This window comes from Gorilla gorilla, chromosome 1 (assembly GCF_029281585.2).
Source record: "Gorilla gorilla gorilla isolate KB3781 chromosome 1, NHGRI_mGorGor1-v2.1_pri, whole genome shotgun sequence".
In the NCBI taxonomy this organism is placed as follows: Eukaryota; Metazoa; Chordata; class Mammalia; order Primates; family Hominidae; genus Gorilla; species Gorilla gorilla.
The window spans coordinates 80673288-80696149 of record NC_073224.2 but is presented as its reverse complement, the minus strand read 5'-3'; the positions used below and the strand labels follow the sequence as shown (position 1 = coordinate 80696149).

The following is a 22862-nucleotide window of genomic DNA, read 5'->3' as shown; positions in this document are numbered from 1 at the left end:
CCCTGCACTCCCATTCATCTCATTTCTCAACCAACCCCAGATGGTCAATAACGCTTAAGACAATAATGGAAATACCTTCTGACAAAAAGGGAAAGTACATTGGCAGTTTTAAAAATCATATCCATTCCTTAGAAAACAAGTCAATAATTATCTAGAGATATCTTTCTAAGTATAAATTTAAAGCTCACAAGCATTCTACAATAAGGAACATATTAAAAGTTACCCTCAATCTGGATCCACATTTGCTGTAATTATAAATTGAAACTTAGCAAAAATGATCCTTGTAACTATCGTAGAAACATAAAGTTTAATTTAAATAGTTTCAAACTATGGTAAAGTGACATCTAAGGTGCAGAATTATATGTCAAAAATTAGTATTAAAATGTTCATTATTTTGACCTCCTTATAGGAATAGGGATAGACAGTGTCAGAACCTCAAAAGAATTAATTCCTCTTTTTCTTCTGCGTGTCTCAAAGGAAAAGTGTTTTCTGAAACTTTACAAAGTTTCAATAAATCCTTAAGTGAATAGAAGAGCACTAGAATTCAGGTACACCTGTATCCAAATCTCAGTTCTGTCTATTATTGGCATTAGGTTTATCTTGGACAAGTTACAAAATTTCTATCTCAGCTTTTTTCATCTGTAAAATGAGATTAATAGCAATATCTTGCTACACAGGGTTGATACAAGGATTAAATGAATTAGGGAATTGATGTAAAATATTTACGATGTTGTCTAAAAATGAGTAGGTAACACACTCCACATTACCAGTACCGAGACTATTCTAGCATCAATGAATGCCACCATAGATAACTATTTTCTTCTTAGGAATTTACTAATGCTTGATACAACTCCATTCTAACAGTTTGAACAAATATAAGTAAAAATATTGAAAAACTCTCTAGAGGTAGAATGTTTAACAATTTTGACCATAACAATCTAGTTGTACAAAATTCAAACTCGGAATTCAAAAGACAACCATCACTACTAAGTATATTAAGTTTAAACTATACAGTTTCAAACTATTTCTCTCTGGTGGACACTGAACACCTAATAGAAGAAAAAATGCAAAATATGCTATTATTGCTGTGTGTAAAAAGAATGCAATTAACCGTCTTCTTTCCCGTTCCTTGCCATTGCTAACCTAGGACCATCTTCTAACTTATGAGAGTGAACTTCACTGTATGTCACCAATTCCATACCTTGTCTATTGTTTAATAGTCAAGATACTGTCAAAGTAAACAAATGCTGCCACCTTGTGGACTGATGGGTATGGTCTTAACTCCAAATAAGCAAAGGAAGAAAAATACGTTTCTGGTTCGGCCTTTTCTCTCAGATTATCACTGCAATAAGTGACCAATATTATGTCATGCAATTTTACAGTAAGAATAACTATCTCTTCTACAAAGTAACAAAATAATGCACCAAATTCAACATTATCTGCCTTCTCAAATACTTGTTTAGGCCTCTTTTTTTGTTTGAGACAGAGTCTCATTCTGTTGCCCAGTGCAGTGATCTCAGCTCACTGCAAACTCTGCCCCTTAGGTTCAAGCGATTCTCCTGTCTCAGCATCCCAAGTAGCTGGGATTACAGGCATACGCCACCATGCCTGGCTAATTTTTGTATTTTTAGTAGAGATGGAGATTCACCATGCTGGCCAGGCTGGTCTGGAACTCCTGGCCTCAAGTGATCTGCCTGCCTCGGCCCCCCAAAGTGCTGGGATTACAGGTGTGAGCCACCTCACCTGGCCTCTTTATTCCTCTTTCTGAAAAAAATTAATTAAATTTCCTTTTTTGGGAGGAATTAAAAGGCGTTGAAGTAAATTTATTATCAATGATGTGTTTGAATATAAGAAACTAAGAAAAGCAAAAAATCACCAGAGCTGTGAGTTTTTCACACCTTCATTTCTTTGGTCATGTCATCCTTTCTTGCTAGTCTTCATCTCTCATGCCTAAGAAACTTTAAAATTGGAATTTTTTCTTTAAAAAACATTAATTTGGTGTAATTAATAGAAAAAAAACGAATGTAGCATGCAAGACGGCCCAACCAGAGGTATCTTAAAAATTTCTTATATTAGTCTAAATGTTTTAATCTAACCACAATTTATAAGTATTTCCAAACTAAGATCTTGTTTAGGTCTTCCTAAGAATGTATTTCTGCCTCAGAAAGCACAATGTTTTCATATAAATGTCAGTATGATTAGGGTTTATTAGCAATTTTAAAAAATTCAACACTACATTAAATCAAGCTTTAGAAAAGCAATAATGAAACCATCTCTTCCCCAAAATCAAGCTAAAATGGCTTTCAGGAATGAAAAAAAAAAAGATTATTACTCTTTGTATAGTCACTTAACTACAGGTAAGTGCATACATATCAGGTCAATATTATAAATAAACTTTGATACTTATTTTTGCCATTTCACATTCAATCTACATTTCTGAAGTCCTTAAAAGCACAGTACACATTCTTAACATAGTTAAGAATTTAAGTAAGAATGCTAATCTGTTGCTCCAAAGTAAACTGTTTTATAAACTATTCTTTTATTTCTTATCTATAAGGGCCCTAAAATAAGATTGTGAGCTCTCCTGAATCCAAGTATCACATCTGGCCTGTTCATGACTATATGCCTAGTCTGGCCTAGCCTGCACTACGTTATCAATGATTTTTTGTTAATTAAATTATGTAATAAAAGGCACCCCATAATCTGCTGCATTTTCAAATTTTACTCAGTCAAGTGCCAACATACAGAAAAATAAAGGAATGTATGATTTTTGTCTTATTCATTACTGAGTTAAATAGCTGACAGAATACAATAAAAGATCTCCTCCAATAGTTTCTTTAGCTAATGGCTTAAATTTTAAGATCTTCATACACATAATAAATTCAAATCTTAGTCCTGTAAATGAAAAAGCATGTTAAGTTTTAGCAATATTTGACACGTTAAAACTTACCAAATTCCCGATATGCCTCAAAAAACATCTTTTTAGGGTTATTCATTCTAAGAGATTTGAACACAAAGTAGCAATTTGATTATACCAAGGAATTACTGTTAATTTGCTTAGATGTGATACAGCCCTGTGGTTTAACAATGTCCATTTTAAGAGACGCAGATAAGTTTCTGAGATTTGCTTTAAAATACTTAAGCTTATACACACCCAACACTGGAGCACCCAGAGTCATAAAACAAGTTATTCTCGGCTTACAAGAAGACTTAGCCACACAATAATAGTGGGGGACCTCAGGCTGGGTGCGGTGGCTCATGCCTGTAATACCAGCAGTTTGAGAGGCCGAGGCAGTGGATCAAGAGGTCAGGAGTTCGAGACCAGCCTGGCCAACATAATGAAACCTAGTCTCTACTAAAAATACAAAAATTAGCCAGGCATGGTGGCGGGCACCTGTAATCCCAGCTACTGAAGAGGCTGAGGCAGGAGAATCGCTTGAACCTGGGAGGTGGAGGTTGCAGTGAGCCAAGATCGTGCCATTGCACTCCAGCCTGGGTAACAAGTGCAAAACTCCATCTCAAAAAAAAAAAAAAAAAAATAGTGGGGGACTTCAATACCCCACTCACACCATTAGATAGATCATGGAGGCAGAACACCAACAACGAAATTCTGGACTTAAACTCTACACTTGACCAACTGGATACACATTGACACAGAGTACTACACCCAACAACCACAGAATATACAAACTCCTCACCTGTACATGGAACATGTTTTAAGACAGACCACATGCTTGGCCATAAAGCAAGTCTCAATAAATTAAAAAAAAATCATAATCACACCAAGCATAACTCTTGGACCACAGTGAATAAACACAGAAATCAATATCAAGAAGATCTCTCAAAACTACACAAAAACATTAAAATTAAACAATTTGCTTCTGAATAACTCTTGGATGAACAAAGAAATTAAGGCAGGAATAACAAAATTCTTTGAAATTAATGAAAATAGAGATACAATTTACCAAAATCTTTGGATGCAGCTAAAGCAGTGTAGAGAGGAAAATTTATAGCACTAAAAATGCCTTCATCAAGAGGTTAGGAAGATCTCAAATTAATGACCTTACATCACATGTAGAGGAACTAGAAGAAAAAGAACAACCTAATCCCAAAGCTAGTAGAAGAAAAAACTAAAGTCAGAGAAGAACTGAATGAAATTGAGACCCAAAAGTCCATACAAAAGATAAATAAGACCAAGAGTTGGTTCTTCAAAAGAATAAGCAAGACTGATAAACCACTAAGATTAACAAAGAAAAAAAAAGAGAAGATCAAAATAAGTGCAATCAGAAATGACAAAGATGACATTACAACCAATACCACAGAAATACAAAAGATTCTCAGAGATTATTATGAACATCTCTATGCACAGACTACAAAATCTAGAGGAAATGGATAAATTCTTGGAAACACACAACCTCCCAAGATTCAAACAATAAGAAAGTGAAAATCTGAACTGACCAGTAACAAGCTCAGAAATTGAATCAGTAATTTAAACAAAATAAAACAAAAAACTACCAACCAAAAAGAGCCCTGGACCAGATGATTCACAGACAAGTTCTAATAGATGTACAAAGAATTCATACCAATCCTGCTGAAACTTCCAAAAAATCAAGGAGGGGCTTCTCCCTAATTTATTCTACGAATCCAGCATCATCCTGATACCAAAATCTGGCAGAGACACAATGATAAAAGAAAACTTTGGGCAAATATCCCTCATAAACACAGATAGAAAAATCCTCGACAAAATACTTTGTATTTGTTCAGCTTACAAAATACTTGTAAGCTGAATCCAGGAGCATATCAAAAGTTAATTTGCCACAATCAAGTATGCTTTATTCCTGCAATGCAAGGCTTGATTCAAAATATGCAAATCAATAAATGTGATTTACCACATAAATAGAATAAAAAACAAAAAACATATGATCATCTCAACAGATGCAGAAAAAGTCTTTGATAAAATCCAACATCCTGTCATGATAACAACCCTTAACAGACTAGGAATCAAAAGAACATAACCCAAAATAGTAAGAGTCATCTATGACAAACCCATAGCCAACATAATAGTGAATGGGCAAAAGCTGAAACCATTCCCTTTGACAATTAAAACAAGACAAGGATGCCCACTTTCACCACTCCTATTCAACATTATACTGAAGGTCCTAACCAGAGCAATCTGTCAATAGTAAGAAATAAATGGCATCCAAATAGGAAAAGATTAAGTCAAATTATCTCTCTTCACTGACAATATGATTCTATACACAGAAAACCCTAAAGACTCTGCCAAAAGGCTCCTGGAACTGATAGACAAATTCAGTAAAGTTTCAGAATACAAAATCGATGTACAAAACTTGGTAGCATTTCCATATACTAATAACATTCTAGCTGAGAAAGAAATAAAAAACACAATCTTATTTACAATAGCCACAAAGAAAATAAAATACCTAGGAACTCATCTAAGCAAGGAGGTGAAAAATCTCTACAATGAGAACACAAAGCCCTGCTGAAAGAAATCGAAGATGACACAAATAAATGGAAAATCCTTCCATAAGCATGATTTGGAAGAATCGATATTGTTAAAATGGCAATATTGTTCAAAGCAATTTACAGATCCAATGCTATCCTTAAAATACCAACGTCATTTTTCACAGAATTAGAAAAAAACTATTCTAAAATTCACATGGAACAAAAAAAGAGCTTGAATGGCCAAAGCAGTCCTAAGCAAAATGAACATACCTGGAGGCATCACACTACCCAACTTCAATTTATACTATCAGGCTACAATAACCAAAACAGCACGGCACTGGTAGGTACAAAAACAGACGTAAGACCAATGGAATAGAATACAGAACCCAGGCATAAAGCTGTAAACCTACACCATCTGATCTTTGACAAAATCAACAAAAATAAGCAACGGGGAAAGGACTCCCTATTCAATCAATGGTGCTTGGATAACTAGCTAGCCATGTGCAGAAGAATAAAACTGGACCACTACTTTTCACCATATACAATAACTCAAGATCAATCAAAACTTAAGTCTAAGACCTCAAACTATAAATATCCTAGAAGGAAAACTAGGAAATATCCTTCATGACATAGGCTTTGGCAAATAATTTATGGCTAAGTCTTCAAAAGCAATTGCAAAAAAAACAAAAATTGACAAGTGGGGCCTAATTAAATTAAAGAGCTTCTGCATAGCAGAAGAAATTGCCAACAGAGTAAACAGACAGCCTACGGAATGGGTGAAAGTATTTGCAAACTATGCATCTGACAAAGGCCTAATCTCCAAAATCTACAAGAAACTTAAGAAAAAACCTGTGAAAAACAAAAAAATCCAATAAAAAATGAGAAGACACAGACACTTCTCAAAAGAAGACATAGAAGTCACCAACAAGCGTATGAAAAAACACTCAGCATCACTAATCATCAGAGAAATAAAAATCAAAACCAGGATGAGATACCATCTCATAGCAGAATGGCAATTACTAAAAAGTCAAAAAATAACAGATACTGGCAAGGCTGTGAAGAAAAGGGAATGCTTACATGCTGTTGCTAGGAATGCAAACTAGATCAACCACTACAGAAAGCAGTTTGGAGATTTGTCATGTAACTTACAACAAAACTACCATTTAACCCAGCAATCCCATTAGCAGGTATACGCACAAAAGAAAGTAAGTTGTTCTACCATAAAGACACATGCACTGGTATGTTCACTGCAGTGCTATTCACAGTAATGAAGACATGTAATCAATCTAGGTGGCCATCAATGGTGGACTGGATAAAGAAAATGTGGCACATGGAATACAAAACAGCCTTAAAAAATAATAAAACCATGTCCTTTGCAGCAACATGAGTGAAGCTAGAGGCCATTATCCTAAGTGAATTAATGCAAGAACAGAAAACCAAATAACGTATGTTCTCACTTGTAAGTAGGAGCTAAACACTGAAGACACATGAATGTAAACATGGGAACAACACATACTGAGGACAACTAGATGGGGAGGTGGGAGAGGGCAGGGGTCGTGGGCTTATAAAACACCTCTTGTGTACCTATGCTCACTGTCTGGGTGACGGAAATGTTAGGACCCCAAGCCTCAGTGTCGTGCAATATACCCATGTAACAAACCTGCTTATGTACCCTTTAATCTATAATTAAAAAAAAAAAAGGTTCAAAGTATTAAAAATAATAATAAAAAAAAGTGGTCAGGGAACATGAAAAAAAGTAATAAAATACTTAAGCAAAAAATAGTCAAAATGAAGAGGATACATAAAACTTGTACAGCAAAATCTTAACCACTGCTGAATGTGGGTGATGGTTATGTGAGGAATTATTCCATTCTCTCCATTTTCCTGTATAAATTTTCATTAAACATTTCAAATAATGATAAAAATAATATAAAGCAAGCTGGGTCCAGTTGTAGTCCCAGCTACTTGGGAAGCTGAGGCATGAGGACTGCATGAGCCTAGGAATCTGAGGATCACCTAGGCAGCATAATGAGACCCTGTCTCTTAAAAATAAAAAAAAAAAATCAGTAACAGAAAGATAACTGGAAAAATCCCAATATCTGGAAACTAGTAACAGCCTCAGTAATCATGGGTCGAAGAGAAAAATCAAAATGGAAATTAAAAGGTATTTTGATATATACTTCAAAACACGCTGTATGCAATAAACACAATTTTATCTGTCAATTTTAAAAAAACAAACTTTCTAAAAAATAAAAAGAAAGCTAAAATAGTACTTTGAACTATATTAAAATGGAAAAGTATCACATCAGTTTTTTTGTGATGTGGCTAATACAGTACTTAGAGGGAAATGTGTAGCACAAAATAACTATATTAGAAAAGAAGGTATCAACTAAAGGACCTCAATTTTTATCTTAAGAAATTAGCAGATAAGAGCAAATTAAACCCTCAAAAAGTAGAAGAATAAAAATAATTAAGAGCAAAGATTAATGATAACAGAAAACCGAAAAATACAGCCTATCAATAAAACCAAGAGCTGGCTCTCTGGGAAGATCAATAAAACTGATAAACTTCTAAGCTAGACTCTTCAGGAAAAAGGTAAGAAGAAACAAAATCCACTATCAGGCATGAAAGAGGGAAAATCATCATACAATCCAAAGATATTAAGAGAATAATAAGGCAATATTATGAATAATTGTACGCCAATAAGTTCAACAGCCCTGATGAGATGGACAAATGTCTTAAAAGACATAAACTAATTATAATGCTAAATCAAGAAGAAATAGATAACCTGATTAACCCTAAATCTCTTAAGCAAATTGAATTGGTAGTTAAAATTCTTTTCTGGAAGCTTCACTGGCAAATTCTACAAAATATTTAAGGAAGAAATAATACCAATTCTATACAAACTTCCAGAAAATGCAGAGGTGGGAGCACTTATGAGAAGAGCATACTGTCATCAAAACTAGATAATGATAGTACAAGAAAACAAGCTACAACCTTATGAGATGGATACTATCAATTATTCCACTTTAGAGATGAAGAAATTTGGCATATAGAAACTCAGGAACTTGCCTAAAATCACAGAACTAATAATTGGCAGGCTACTTCAGAACCCACGCTTTTTAATAATAATGTTATAAGTGCTTCTCAAATTCAATTAGATTCTAGACATTCTTACAAAAGAAAATAGTAATTTGACCAACACTTACCTAGAGACTATACTGGAACCATTATAGAGATCACTAGCATATGACAATGTGGCTAAAGGTCGTACTGAATTATATCGAGTAAACTTGGACAAGCATTCCTGAAATTCATCCAACTGGCTTGCAGTTCGACTGTCATCTATACGAAAAAAAAAAAAAAAAAAGACAAAACAGATGCATTGAACTGCAAAGTAAGTCAAAGAGCCACATCCACAAATTAAAATTTATATTCTAAATACAAAAAACAATTTTTAAAGATTTTACTAAAGACTAGTTTGCACAATTTAATTGGTTAATTTTTCAGTTTTAATAAAAAATGTCTTGGTTCTTTGAAAGATACTGTCTCTTTCCACTGTGAATTCTCACTTTTTTGGCAATAATTCCTTGGAAAAATAATAATAATAATAACAATAATAATAATAAAGCTACTATTTAAGAGTCATTAAAACAAAAATCCATCAATGGAGAATGTGAGGATGTTAAGAAGAGTACATATATTGGATTGGTATTTGTTAGTTTGAAGGAACGTGTTTACCGGCACACATATTTATGCCCATTTTTGTTTAAAATCCCATTTACAATAACATTTTAGATAAAATAGTTTATAAATAAGAAGAAATATTTGCTTAAATAATACACTGAAATGTTTCAAATCCTATTACAGGAAGACAGTAGAAAACTGCAATGTTATGAACTATTAATTCTAAAAAACAAACAAAAAAGTTTGAAATTGCTCCTTTTTATCTCAAAGTGCCTTCATCAAGAAAAAATATTCATTCAAATCTCTTGCTGAAATATGAAAAACAATAATTCCATCCAGTGGTACAGTATACAAATACCTTGGTTAAAGTCCACTTCAGTAAACTATTGGAAGATAAATCATGTGGAATTTAAAACATAGTATCAGTTTACGAAGTACCTGAGAATACAACGAATCTATTCTCCAGTTTATTAATAGAAGCAGACCTACACTAAAAGCATAAATTTAAAAAATCATTGCTTTTCAGCACTGTGTCATTTGAATGTATACTTTCCTTTCTGAAGAATGAAAAAAACAATGAGCACTTTAGTTTCCTAGACTGAAACTGAGATGTTTGTCATACCACTGTATTTTCATAGTTTCTTTATTCTAAGCCCATACATACACACACACACAACTTTTTCAAGGTAAACATTCATGATTTCCCTTCTTAAATGCCATCTGAAGTACAGTAAGCATAATAAAAGTAAGATGCAAGAATTATTAAGTCAAAAGAGTTATGCAGATAATATAATGCACAGTAAAGAATTTATGTTATCTGGAGATATTAGGTTATCTTGAAAATAACTTTGCATGACGAAATTTATGTAACAATTATTATAAGAAAAAAATAAACAACAGGGCCGGGCGCAGGAGCTCACACCTGTAATCCCAGTAGTTTGGGAGGCTGAGGCAGGCGGATAACCTGAGGTCGGGAGTTCGAGACCAGCCTGACTAACATGGAGAAACCCTGTCTCTACTAAAAATACAAAATTAGCCGGGTGTGCTAGAGCATGCCTGTAATCCTAGCTACTCGGGAGGCTAGGCAGGAGAATCGCTTGAACCCGGGAGGTGGAGGTTGTCGTGAGCCAAGATGGCGCCACTGCATTCCAGCCTGGGCAACGAGAGCAAAACTCCATCTCAAGAAAAAGAAAAAAGAAAAAAGAAAAAAGAAAAATAAATAACATTACTTGAGGAAACTGAGTGAGCTTTTGTCCCTGATATTTTACAAATTTTAAAGATTTAAACACTAAGCAAATTCATCAAAACACCTAGATTTAAAGGGTCCACTTAGTTGTGCTTCCATTCTAAAGAGAGCAAAAGGAATTACCTAACAGGCAATATCATAACGGTATTGAGACAAAACTCTTGCTCCACAAAAATTATTCTCAGAAAATTCCACATATTATAAATAAAACATGGGTTATTTGCAAAAATAAAAATCCCAACTGTACTTCAGAGTGGTCTGGATATAATAGTTAATGATTCTTTTTATATGGAATCCTATTACTGTGAGTTATTTAACATTCTACATACTGGAAAGATGGTTGGTTTTATTAATTTAAAAACTGTTTCAATGTTATCCTATTCATTCCCATTTTGATATCAATTCCTAAGTACATAAAACTCACAAGCATTCAATATTGTGTATTCTGTTCTAAGCTAATAATCCTGTTCTAGGCTAACTGGATTTCTGCCCATCATATAAGCTCATTAATAGCTACTTTCAACAGAAACCATAAAGAAAACAATAAAACTAGTTTTTTCAGTATCTGAAAGTATAGTAATTGATTTTAACTTACGAGGTTACAAAAAGGTAGAATTTTGTTTGCGTGGTGTTTTATCATCAACATCCACACATATCTGCTGGTATATCACCTCTCCTACCCTAATTACAAATTGGTTTGTAAAAGTGTATTCAATGTCTCTTTTCTTTCTCCTAATGCTTTATAATTAACTTCCTCTTTCAATTACAGTTAAAACTCCAAAGTAATAGTTCTTTAATATTCATCTTTCATTTTAATAGCTGGAAATAAAAGTTAGAGAATACAGACGGATTTACAGATTCTCATTTGAAAATATACAAAGGACAATCAACCTCTTAGGTACACCGTTTCAGAGAAGTTAAAATTTCCCCTTTACAGTCAAAGGTACTAGGAGGAACTTACAATCCAGCAATATAATTAGAGTAGCTAGCTAACGTAAGATTCCTGAAAACTAGAGACATGTTTTAGGTACAATACAGCCATACCCATACAAATAAAAATCTATCTAATTTTCCTCCTGGTTTTAATTTATTATTCTACTGTCTTGTAAAGCTACACCCCCAAAAATAAACTGACTTGTGATGACCTTTACTATTCCATACCATACCTATGCTGCCAGTGACTTAAAGATTACTAATAATAGCCTACCCCAATCTCTTTCCCACCTCTTTTTTTAAAGGTCTGCCACTTGCCTATAGTTGTATTTCAGTATCATACCAACAAATAATGTATGAAAGGGTTAACATGAACTCTACCAGTCAGAATGCAGGTATTGGGCTACCTTCAACTTAACAACTCCCAAAGTGCTGGGATTACAGGCATGAGCCACTGCGCCCGGACTGATTTTGGGAATCTTAATATCCAGAAATTGTTAGAAAATAATTATCAAATAGAAAATGAGTTACTTTTTCCAACGAAATAAGAGGACACAAACAAATGGAAGAACATTCCATGCTCATGGATAGGAAGAATCAATATTGTGAAAATGGCCATACTGCCCAAAGTAATTTATAAATTCAATACCATCCCCATCAAGCTACCAATGACTTTCTTCACACAACTGGAAAAAAACTACTTTAAAGTTCATATGGAACCAAAAAAGAGCCCACATTGCCAAGAGAATCCTAAGCAAAAATTATTACACAAGCACAATAAGGGGCTCCATTCCCAGGCAATAAATGAAAGCTTTCCAGGTATAAAAACTGTTTGTTGTTAATTTCAAACAAACAAACAAATTTTGCCTTCTCCCTTGGTATTCAGAGGAAAAATACTTTGTAAATCTAATATATTTTTTCTATACCACTAATCGTGAGGCAAATTTGTCTGTAGGATCTAAGCAATATGTAGATTATAAATAATATAAACATATGTATTCAAGAGAAAACCAACACCCAGTTTTTAACAACCAATAAAATATCAGACTTTTTTTCCCCCTTGGTGGGGTTTATTTTAAGCAGATTCCTCATTAATGACCTGAATTAACTGAGCACCCAACATGTACCAAGCACTGTATCTTATATATGTCACTTACAATCATTAAAAAACCCATTAGGGTTAATGTCTCTACTTCATAGATGAGCAAAGACACTAAGAAAGACTAAAGAACAGAGTTAAGAAAAAGAGGAAAAACTAAATTACTTTTTTACAGTAATAGAAATATCCTATGCTATCACATCCACATCTTTGCATATGTTATTTCCTCTACTTTGAACGTGTTTCTAAGTATCTTTTTCAGTTAATTCATACTCGAATAGCCCATATACAACTCCTCTGAAATCCCTACACTGATCATTCCCTTACACCTCCCCATTTTCAATTCGGCCTGGATTTTTTTTTTTTTTACTATCAGTTGTATTAGTGGATATTATTATCTATTCTCATGATACTCCTGTAAACTTATTTAACACATAATATCACACAGAACTGTTTATCTGTTGCTTTCCCTGACTCGATTTACAACACTCCTTAACGACAGAAACCAGTTCTTTCATCTTTTTATTCTTAGCACAGAGGACAGTGCTTAGAACTTCATGTTTATTTAATGTTAAATAGGAAGCAACTGAATGAAACTTATTTTTGTTGGCTACATATTCATGGCTGAATTTCTTTTTAACTTTAGCTTGCCATATAAAGATTCAGAATTCGCAAATATAGAACAAAAAATAGTCATTGGAAAGTAACATTCTCTAAGATCACTAAGAACTTCCATGATGATCTGGTAGACTATGTCAAAAATACGTACTTTTGCTTTGCAATTAGGACTTTCCATAAATTCAGCACCAAAACCTAGAAACAGATCTGAAATGTAGATTTCAGATAATTTGAGAAGGTCTAAATATATACCTGAGATACGAGACATCCTTGTAGAAAAGTAACACTGCTCCAAGTCTTCAAAATGAGCAGTAAGTCGTTTTCGTCTTGATGCTAATGTGCTGTTATACCAAGGCTGTTTCTTTGTCTAAAATAATAAGAAAAGACACAAAACTTAGAATAAACAATACTCTTCTTTTGCACAGAATACTCAAATGTTTGAGCATTTACCCTCAGAAGTTCATCACAGTAAAATGATTACAAATAGTAAAAAACTGTAATTCTGAGATATTTTCCAATTTATCTTTTAACATGAAAATAGAAACCAAATTCATTCACAGAATGATTAAAACTAATAATGACTAAAAATAAGCTCTAAAGGACAGTTTTACAAGACTAAAATGAGAAGCATCTTCACTTCTACAAATAAAATGAAGACAGAATTCATTATGCCATTCTAAAATTTAGAATTTTGGGAATCTTTTTTTTTTTTTTGAGATGGAGTCTCACTCTGTCGCCCAGGCTGGAGTGCAGTGGTGCCATCTCAGCTCACTGCAAGCTCTACCTCCCAGTTTCTCGACATTCTCCTGCCTCAGCCTCCCGAGTACCTGGGACTACAGCCGCCCGCCACCACGCCCAGCTAATTATATTGAATTTTTAGTAGAGACAGGGTTTCACCGTGTTAGCCAGGATGGTCTCGATCTCCTGACCTCATGATCCACCCGCCTCGGCCTCCCAAAGTGCTGGGATTACAGGCATGAGCCACTGCGCCTGGCCTGATTTTGGGAATCTTAATATCCAGAAAGTGTTAGAAAATAATTATCAAATAGAAAATGAGTTACTTTTCCCAACGAAATAAGAGGACACAAATGGAAGAACATTCCATGCTCATGGATAGGAAGAATCAATATTGTGAAAATGGCCATACTGCCCAAAGTAATTTATAAATTCAATGCCATCCCCATCAAGCTACCAATGACTTTCTTCACAGAATTGGAAAAAAACTACTTTAAAGTTCATATGGAATCAAAAAAGAGCCCGCATTGCCAAGACAATCCTAAGCAAAAAGAACAAAGCTGGAGGCATCACACTACCTGACTTCAAACTATACTACAAGGCTACAGTAACCGAAACAGCATGGTACTGGTACCAAAACAGAGATATAGACCAATCGAACAAAACGGATGCCTCAGAAATAACACCACACAGCTACAATCATTTGATCTTTGACAAATATGACAAAAACAAGAAATGGGGAAAGGATTCCCTATTTAGTAAATGGTGCTGGGAAAACTGGCTAGCCATATGTAGAAAGCTGAAACTGGATCCCTTCCCTACACCTTATACAAAAATTAATTTAAGATGGATTAAAGACTTAAATGTTAGACCTAAAACCATAAAAACCTAGAAGAAAACCTAGGCAATACCATTCAGGACATGGGCATGAGCAAAGACTTCATGATTAAAACACCAAAAGCAATGGCAACAAAAGCCAAAATTGACAAATGGGATCTCATTAAACTAAACAGCTTCTGCAAAGCAAAAGAAACTATCATCAGAGTGAACAGGCAACCTACAGAATGGGAGAAAATTTTTGCAATCTATTCAATCTGACAAAGGGCTAAAATCTAGAATCTACAAAGAACACAAAGAAATTTACGAGAAAAAATCAACCCCATCAAAAAGGGAGAAGGGTATGAACAGACACTTCTCAAAAGAAGACATTTATGCAGCCAACAGACACATGAAAAAATGATCATCATCATTGGCCATCAGAGAAATGCAAATCAAAACCACAATGAGATACCATCTCACACCAGTTAGAATGGCAATCATTAAAAAGTCAGGAAACAACAGGTGCTGGAGAGGATGTGAAGAAACAGGAACGCTTTTACACCGTTGGTGGGAGTATAAACTAGTTCAACCACTGTGGAAGACAATGTGGCGATTCCTCAAGGATCTAGAACTAGAAATACCATTTGACTCAGCCACCCCATCACGGGTTATATACCCAAAGGATTATAAATCATGCTACTACAAAGACACATGCACATGTATGTTTATTGCGGCACTATTCACAATAGCAAAGACTTGGAACCAACTCAAATGTCCATCAATGATAGACTGGATTAAGAAAATATGGCACATATACACCATGGAATACTATGCAGCCATAAAAAAGGATGAGTTCATGTCCTTTGTAGCGACATGGATAAAGCTGGAAACCATCATTCTCAGCAAACTATCGCAGGATAGAAAACCAAACACCGTATGTTCTCACTCATAGGTGGGAACTGAACAATGAGAACACTTGGACACAGGAAGGGGAACATCACACACCGGGGTCTGTCATGGGGTGGGGGGATGGGTGAGGGATAGTACTAGGAGAAACACCTAATGTAAATGACGAGTTAACGGGTCCAGCAAACCAACACGGCACATGTATACATATGTGACAAACCTGCACATTGTGCACATGTACCCTAGAACTTAAATTATAATAAAAAAAAAAGAATGAGCTGCTGACACATACAAAACAGAATGAATCTCAAAAACACTGAATAACAGTCATACACAAAAGGTAATGTTACTACAGAATTTCATTATATAAGGATTAAAAACAGGTGAATTATGAGTTTCTAGAAGTCAGTATAATATTTGCCCCTGAAGAACTGGGACTGAATTTGAAAGGAGCATAAGGCAAGATGAATGTTCCATATGTACATCTAGACGTTGTGGGATCACATGTATGTGTTTGTCAAATCTCACTCAAGCAAATACATAAGATCTGCGCTTTTCTTTATATGTATTTTACCTCCATTTCAAAGAAGGCATAATAAAAAATTATTTTATTATTACTTCCAAAAAAAGAAAAATGAGTTGCTTTTTCATTATCCCTACACTGTAGCCTTACAACCTGGAATTACTGAAATAGTTCTTAGCTGTAAGAAATATCTATTTGGCCGGGCGCAGTGGCTCGTACCTGTAATCCCAGCATTTTGGGAGGCCAAGTTGGGCGGATCACCTGAGGTCGGCAGTTCAAGACCGGCCTGACCAACATGGAGAAACCCCGTCTGTACTAAAACTACAAAATTAGCCAGGCATCGTGGTGCATGCCTGTAATCCCAGCTACTCGGGAGGCTGAGGCAGGAGAATCACTTGAACCCAGGAGGCAGAGGCTGAGGTGAGCTGAGGTCGCACCATTGCACTCCAGCCTGGGCAACAAGAGCAAAACTCTTGTCTCCAAAAAAAAAAAAATCTATTTAGGACGGGCGTGGTGGCTCACGCCTGTAATCCCAGCACTTTGGGAGGCTGAGGTGTGTGGATCACGAGGTCAGAAGTTCAAGACCAGCCTGGCCAAGATGGTGAAACCCCGTCTCTACTAAAAATTCAAAAATCAGCCGGGCACGGTGGCAGGACCCCACCTACTTGGGAGGCTGGGGCAGGAGAATCGCTTGAACCAGGGCTGCAGGGGCTGCACTGAGCCAAGATCAAGCCAGTGCACCCCAGCCTGGGTGACAGAGTGAGACTCTGTCTAAAACAACAACAACAACAAAACAACAACAAAAATCTATTTAATACTGATTATCAGATTAAGAGGCAATAATATACACATGCCAAAGAGTTTGATATATTCATTAGAAGAACAAAATAACAAAATCAGATAAAACGCAATAAACTTGAAAAATGTTAGCATATAAATCCTATAAAAAACAAAGGTTTGTGGTCCTAAATATGTATATTTACCTGTTGACACAAGTTCACCAATAATTGCACCACAATGCCAAATGCATAAAGTAAAAAGTACTAAGGTACTGTAATGTATACTACAGTGTATCCCTGCTTTGATAAAACTAGATGGGAGGAGGTAAGAGTCATATTTTAAAGCACTGCTTCACTCTGAGACCTAAACTCTGAGTTTTTTTCTTTCTTGCCCAAATTCCTATTTAAGGAGACTGCAGTCGTGCCCTACAAACGATAAAATCTCATCAGATGGGTTTTACTTAACCCTATATAATCTTAGTTTTCAACCTGACTCTGAATAATGTCACGACAAATAAAGAAGGAAATCAATATATTTTACCCCCAAATAGTTTTTTGCCATATTTTGAAATGACCCTGCAAAGCAGTCTTCTCTGAGGAAAATTTTGCATCTGTATTAACATAACTACACCCTTCCCCTTCCAGGCCTTCCCAATCCTGAAGAGATTAACTGAGAGTCCAGCCTAATTAGGAAACATTTACCATCTACTGCCTCTAAAGGTAGCCACCTATGAGACTTCATCTACATAAAAACTTTGTTCTTCACAACCCCTTACCTTAACCCAGACACTCCTTCCTATTAATTTCAGGTCTTTGGATAGTAACTTAACTCTTTGAACCAAGAGTCAATCTAAAAATCTCTGAATCCATGTGTGACCTGTAAGCCAATCCCTGTTCCCACCCCCTGTCCCTGCCTGCTGTCCTGCCTTTCCAGATCGAATCAATGTAAACTTCCTAAGTAACGACAGGTGTCTTATGTCTCCTTAAAATGTATACCAACCACCTTGGGCACATGTTCTCAGGACCTCTTGAGACTATGCCTCAGGCCAGGGTCACTCATTTTGGTTTTTTCGGCTCCAAATAAACCTCTTTTAAAAAGTTTATTTGTCTCCAAATAAACTTCTTTAAATATTTTATAGCGTTTGACTCTCTTTGTCAATAACTCACAAGAAAGTAAGATAATTTTCAAAGACTTAACACACAAACAGGAAGGTGAACTCAGAGATGTAATGATAAACAAAATATAACAGCAGCAGCACAGGGCAGGGGGAAAGAGGAGGACAATACCTACACAAAAGTAATTGAACTGGAATTTGGAGAATTAAGCCCAGGGACCGCAAGTAGGGAAACTGAAAACAGAATTTACAAAGTAGAAGAGAAATCTGAAAGAACTGCCCAGAATGTAGGATAAAAGCCAAGAAGACAAAAAATTTGAAAAACAATATGAGAGGCATAGAAGAATAATAGTTTGAAATATCGCCAGAGACTCAGAAGAAAAGACCAAGAAACTAAAGAAGAAATATTGGAAGAGTTGATGGCTGAGATTTTTCCAGAACTGAAAACAGACATGAATACACAGAAAGTGAAATTATTCCGATCAAGTGAGATAATTAAAAAGAAACCCACAATTAGACACACTAAGGTGAAACTGTGTTTTTGTCTATACAGTAAAAATATCTTAAAACCAGAAGAAAGATTATTTAGGAACAACAATTAAAAAGGCAAAATGCTTTTCAAGAGCAGTAGAAAGAAGCTAGAGCAAAAAGGGCATCAATAATCTTAAAAAAGTTGAGAGAAAAGAATTTCAACCTAAAATTCAGAACCCCAAAAGGCTATCTCACAACATCATAAACAAAAATGAAGTTTATTACCAGTGAGCCATCTCTAAAAGAATTTCTGCCTGTAATCCCAGCTACTCAGGAGGCTGAGGCAAGGGAATAGCTTGAACCCAGGAGGAAGAGGTTGCAGAGAGCTGAGATCGTGCCACTGTGCCACTGTACTCAAGCCTGGGCAACAGAGCGAGACTCCGTCTCAAAAAAAAAAAAAAACTTCTGAAATTGTGTACTTGAATAATACAATGACACCAACTGGAAGATCTGAGACACAAAATAAAAAAAGAGAGCAAGGAAACTAGCAAATAAATAAGTGATTCTAAATATTACTATTAATTGTCATTGTCATATCTAGTTTATGGGGCTTAAGAATAAGACAAAAAATTATCCAAGTAACAATATATAAGTCAGAAGAAAGTGAAAAAAGTTGCATTCTGGAGCTCTTGTATTGTTCAGGAAGGTAATTAAGATAATTAAGATACTCTGCTTAGATGATAAGCGTGAATAAATTTCAAGGACAACTACTGAAAGCACAGTGATAGAATAGGTAACAATCAAACCAGAAGAGGGATGGTGGGGGAGGTAAAAACGTAAGAAAAAAAATCAAAAACTGAGAAAAACAGAAGTATAAGTAAAAAAGAATGAAATTATATCAGTATTAGCAATAAATGTAAATGGAAACAATCACTAATAGAAATAGTGACAGAATAGATTTAAAATAAAGGTATGCTATCTGCCAAAGAAATACTTAAAACAGAGACAAACTAAAAAATTAGAATAACATGAAAGAATACTAACTAAAAGAGAAAAAATAGATTTAAGATGAAAAACATTAATAAGGATGAAAACAGCCACTGTATATGAGAAAAGGTTCAATTTAACATAACCCATCTGTATGTAATAAGAGAGCCTTAACATTTTTCAGGCAGAAACTGCCAGAGAAGTGGACAAACCTATTAACACAATGGGAGATAAATCTGCAAGTCAACTGAGTTATGCAACTAGTGTTATGCAAGTAACACTAGTTTATATATGGCCAAATATAAAATTTGATATAATGAACATATAGAAAACACTGTACCTAATTTAAAAATAGGCATTCTTAAGCATGCATAGAACATTTACAAAAACTGACCATGTAATATGTTACTGGATAATATGTTTACAATCTTGAGAAAGGGCAGAATTTCTTAAATGAAACACAAAAAGTACTAATATAAAAATTATAAATTGCATGACATAGAAATTAAGAACTTCTGTTCACCAAAATTAATCACTAAAAAGGTGAGACAAGAAGATACAAACTGTAAGAAGATATTTGCAGTATCCAAAAACAAATGATTAGTATCCAGAATACATCTATTTCTCTAAGACCAACACAAAAAAATGCGGAAAGACTTGAAATGCCATTTTACAAAAGACAAAACATAAAGGCCAACAAATATAAGAAAAGGTGCTGTTTTATAGTGGCAGGAAAATAAAAATTAAAGTCGCAACTATGCTCTATTTATTACCACTAAGGTGACAATCATTTTAAAATCCAACAATACTAATTATCAGCAAGAATGCTGAGAACCTGGAAGTCATACACTCATGTAGTGGGAGTTTTAAATTGATAAAAGTACGCTGGAAAACAATTTGTTATTAACTCAAAATACAAATTTTGCATACCCAATGCCCTTTAATTCCTCTCCTAGGTACATATCTAGGGAAACTCTTGCACCTGTGCATCTGGAGACATGTACAAAGATGCCCTTAATAGCAAGAACAACAAAAACCCTAGAAGTACATGTAATGTATACAGATTGAACTGAAAAATTGTAGTATAGTAACACAATGGAATATTATACATCAGTGACAACTACAGCCACAGGCATCAGCAATTAATCTCTGAAAAAACAAATCTCAGAAATCTACTTACTATAATATTTTTATAAAGTTCAAATATAGCCAAAACAAATAATATAGGGGTGTGTATACGTGTGGTAAAACTTTTTTAAAAGTCAACATATTGATAAACATAAATATCAGAAAAATAATTATATTTGGATAGGAAGCAGGTGATAAAATTGGTTAACACATGAGTAACCTGTATACTACTTTTATTATTCTATTATTAAATAACTAACACAGAAGCTGGTTCCATAAAAGTTTTGCTATATTTCTAATTTACATATTAGTGAAATATATTCCTCTGTAGGTACCAACATATTTTTTGTAAATACTAAGATTGTAATTCTAGATTTTAGCCTACAGATCTCTTAAAAAGTGATCTGGCTGGGCATGGTGGCTCATGCCTGTACTCCCAGCAGTTTCGGTGGCTGAGGTGGGCGGATTACAAGGTCAAGAGATTGAGACTATCCTGGCCAAAACGGTGAAACCCCGTCTCAAAATATAAAAATTAGTGGCCAGGTGCGGTGGCTCACGCCTGTAATTCCAGCACTTTGGGAGGCCGAGGTGGGCAGATCACGAGGTCAGGAGATCAAGACCATCCTGGCTAACACGGTGAAACCCCGTCTCCACTAAAAATAAAAAAAAAATTAGCCAGATGTGGTGGCGGGTGCCTGTAGTCCCAGCTACTTGGGAGGCTGAGGCAGGAGAATGCCGTGAACCTGGGAGGCAGAGCCTGCAGTGAGCCGAGATCACGCCACTACTCCAGCCTAGGTGACAGAGCAAGAGACTCTGTCTCAAAACAAAACAAAACAAAACAAAAACAAGTTAGCTGGACATGGTGGAGCACACCTGTAGTCCCAGCTACTCGTGAGGCTCAGGCAGGAGAACCACTTTAACCCAGGAAGCGGAGGTTGTAGTGAGCTGAGATTGTGCCACTGCACTCCAGCCTGGAGACAGAGTGAGACTCTGTCTCAAAAAAAAAGAAAAAACGAAAAGTGATCTGTTTAACGGAAAAACAGATAAGACTTCAAAGCCTGAAAGATGAGAATAATTAACAATAATCAGGAACAGGGCATATAAAACAAATAGGAAGTAGTCAGCAACACTGTTTTGTTTTACTTATTTGGCTTCCAGTTTTTTATAGTAAACTCATTTTCTCAATTATTTTCCTGTATTTCTTCTTGACATTTCTTAAATTTATTCAAAACCCTAGAGTAAATCCTTTACTCAAAAACTCTACAAGCAACTAGGTTGCCTTGTAATTTTTGGTAAATATGCAACACTTGGGTCATCGTCATATGCCAGTTTAATTATTAAATTATAAATAATATTAATATAAAAAATAGAAATGTGCTATGTATGCAGAGATAAATGTTTTGAAAATACATATTGGATGCAGACAGTCTACAAGGCCAATCTTCAAATAAAACAATTTCAAGATAAGCTCTTTTACCTAGAGGTAGATATAAATACAACACAAATCAAACAGAAATATTTATCAACCATGTTAATTTTACCTAGCTTGGTTCTAAAGAAAAATGATCACATTTAGCAAACTCAAAGATAATTAAATTTCACCACAGCAAAAACAGAAGCATATCTTATTTGGTCATTGGAAAAAGTTAAAAAAAAAAAAAAAAAAGTCCTCAAATAAATGCTAGAAAGTTAATAGGCATACTATGAAGATAAAAGAGCAAATTAGATAATCATACAAAAAGATAATTTATGGTCAGCCTGTAAATTATGAAAAATCTTTACACATATAACTACTTTAATTCCCAATAAATGCAATTAACATGAAAACAGAAAATCAGCAAGCAAAACTGAATATTCTATTTCATATACTTAATATAAAATAGTGGAGTACAAAAGCAATGAGATCTTCAAAAGACTAATGAAATCAATGCTTGTATAATAAAATAAGTAACTTACCATGGCAAAGTTCCCTGTCAGTTCCACTAAGAGGAGACTCCTACTTCAAATGAAGCTAAAAGTGTCTGTATGGTTGACTGAAACCTGAAATTTTTCCAATCTACAAATACTTTTTTCTCAAACTAATTTCATAAATTAACACTGCATGGAAAACTATCATTATTTACACAATAAATAAACTTTATAAGTTCAAGGAATACATACAAAATAATAAAACAAATTAACTATTAAACCCATACACACATTTTCATACAAGCAGATTTAATGATTAGCTTTAAAGCAAAAAGTTACAGAATTTAGAATAGTGGTTATCATAGTGTGATCCCCAAAATGTGGCTGAGGACCACTGGGAGTTCTCTAACATCTTTTCAGGAATCTGGGAGGACAAAGCTATGTT

At 34.8% G+C, this 22862-nt stretch overlaps 1 protein-coding gene across 7 annotated transcripts in view; it reads right to left on the bottom strand.

The window, feature by feature from the left end:
• Positions 1 to 22862, bottom strand: part of COP1 (COP1 E3 ubiquitin ligase) — a 264678-nt gene that overhangs the window by 129335 nt on the left and 112481 nt on the right. For all 7 annotated transcript variants that reach the window (XM_019026975.4, XM_019026981.4, XM_019026996.4 and 4 more), the window contains 2 exons: positions 13299 to 13413; positions 8673 to 8808 (listed from right to left, as the gene is read on the bottom strand). In XM_019026975.4, coding sequence (XP_018882520.3) covers positions 8673 to 8808; positions 13299 to 13413 — 251 coding nt within the window. The remainder of the gene's footprint in view (positions 1 to 8672; positions 8809 to 13298; positions 13414 to 22862) is intronic.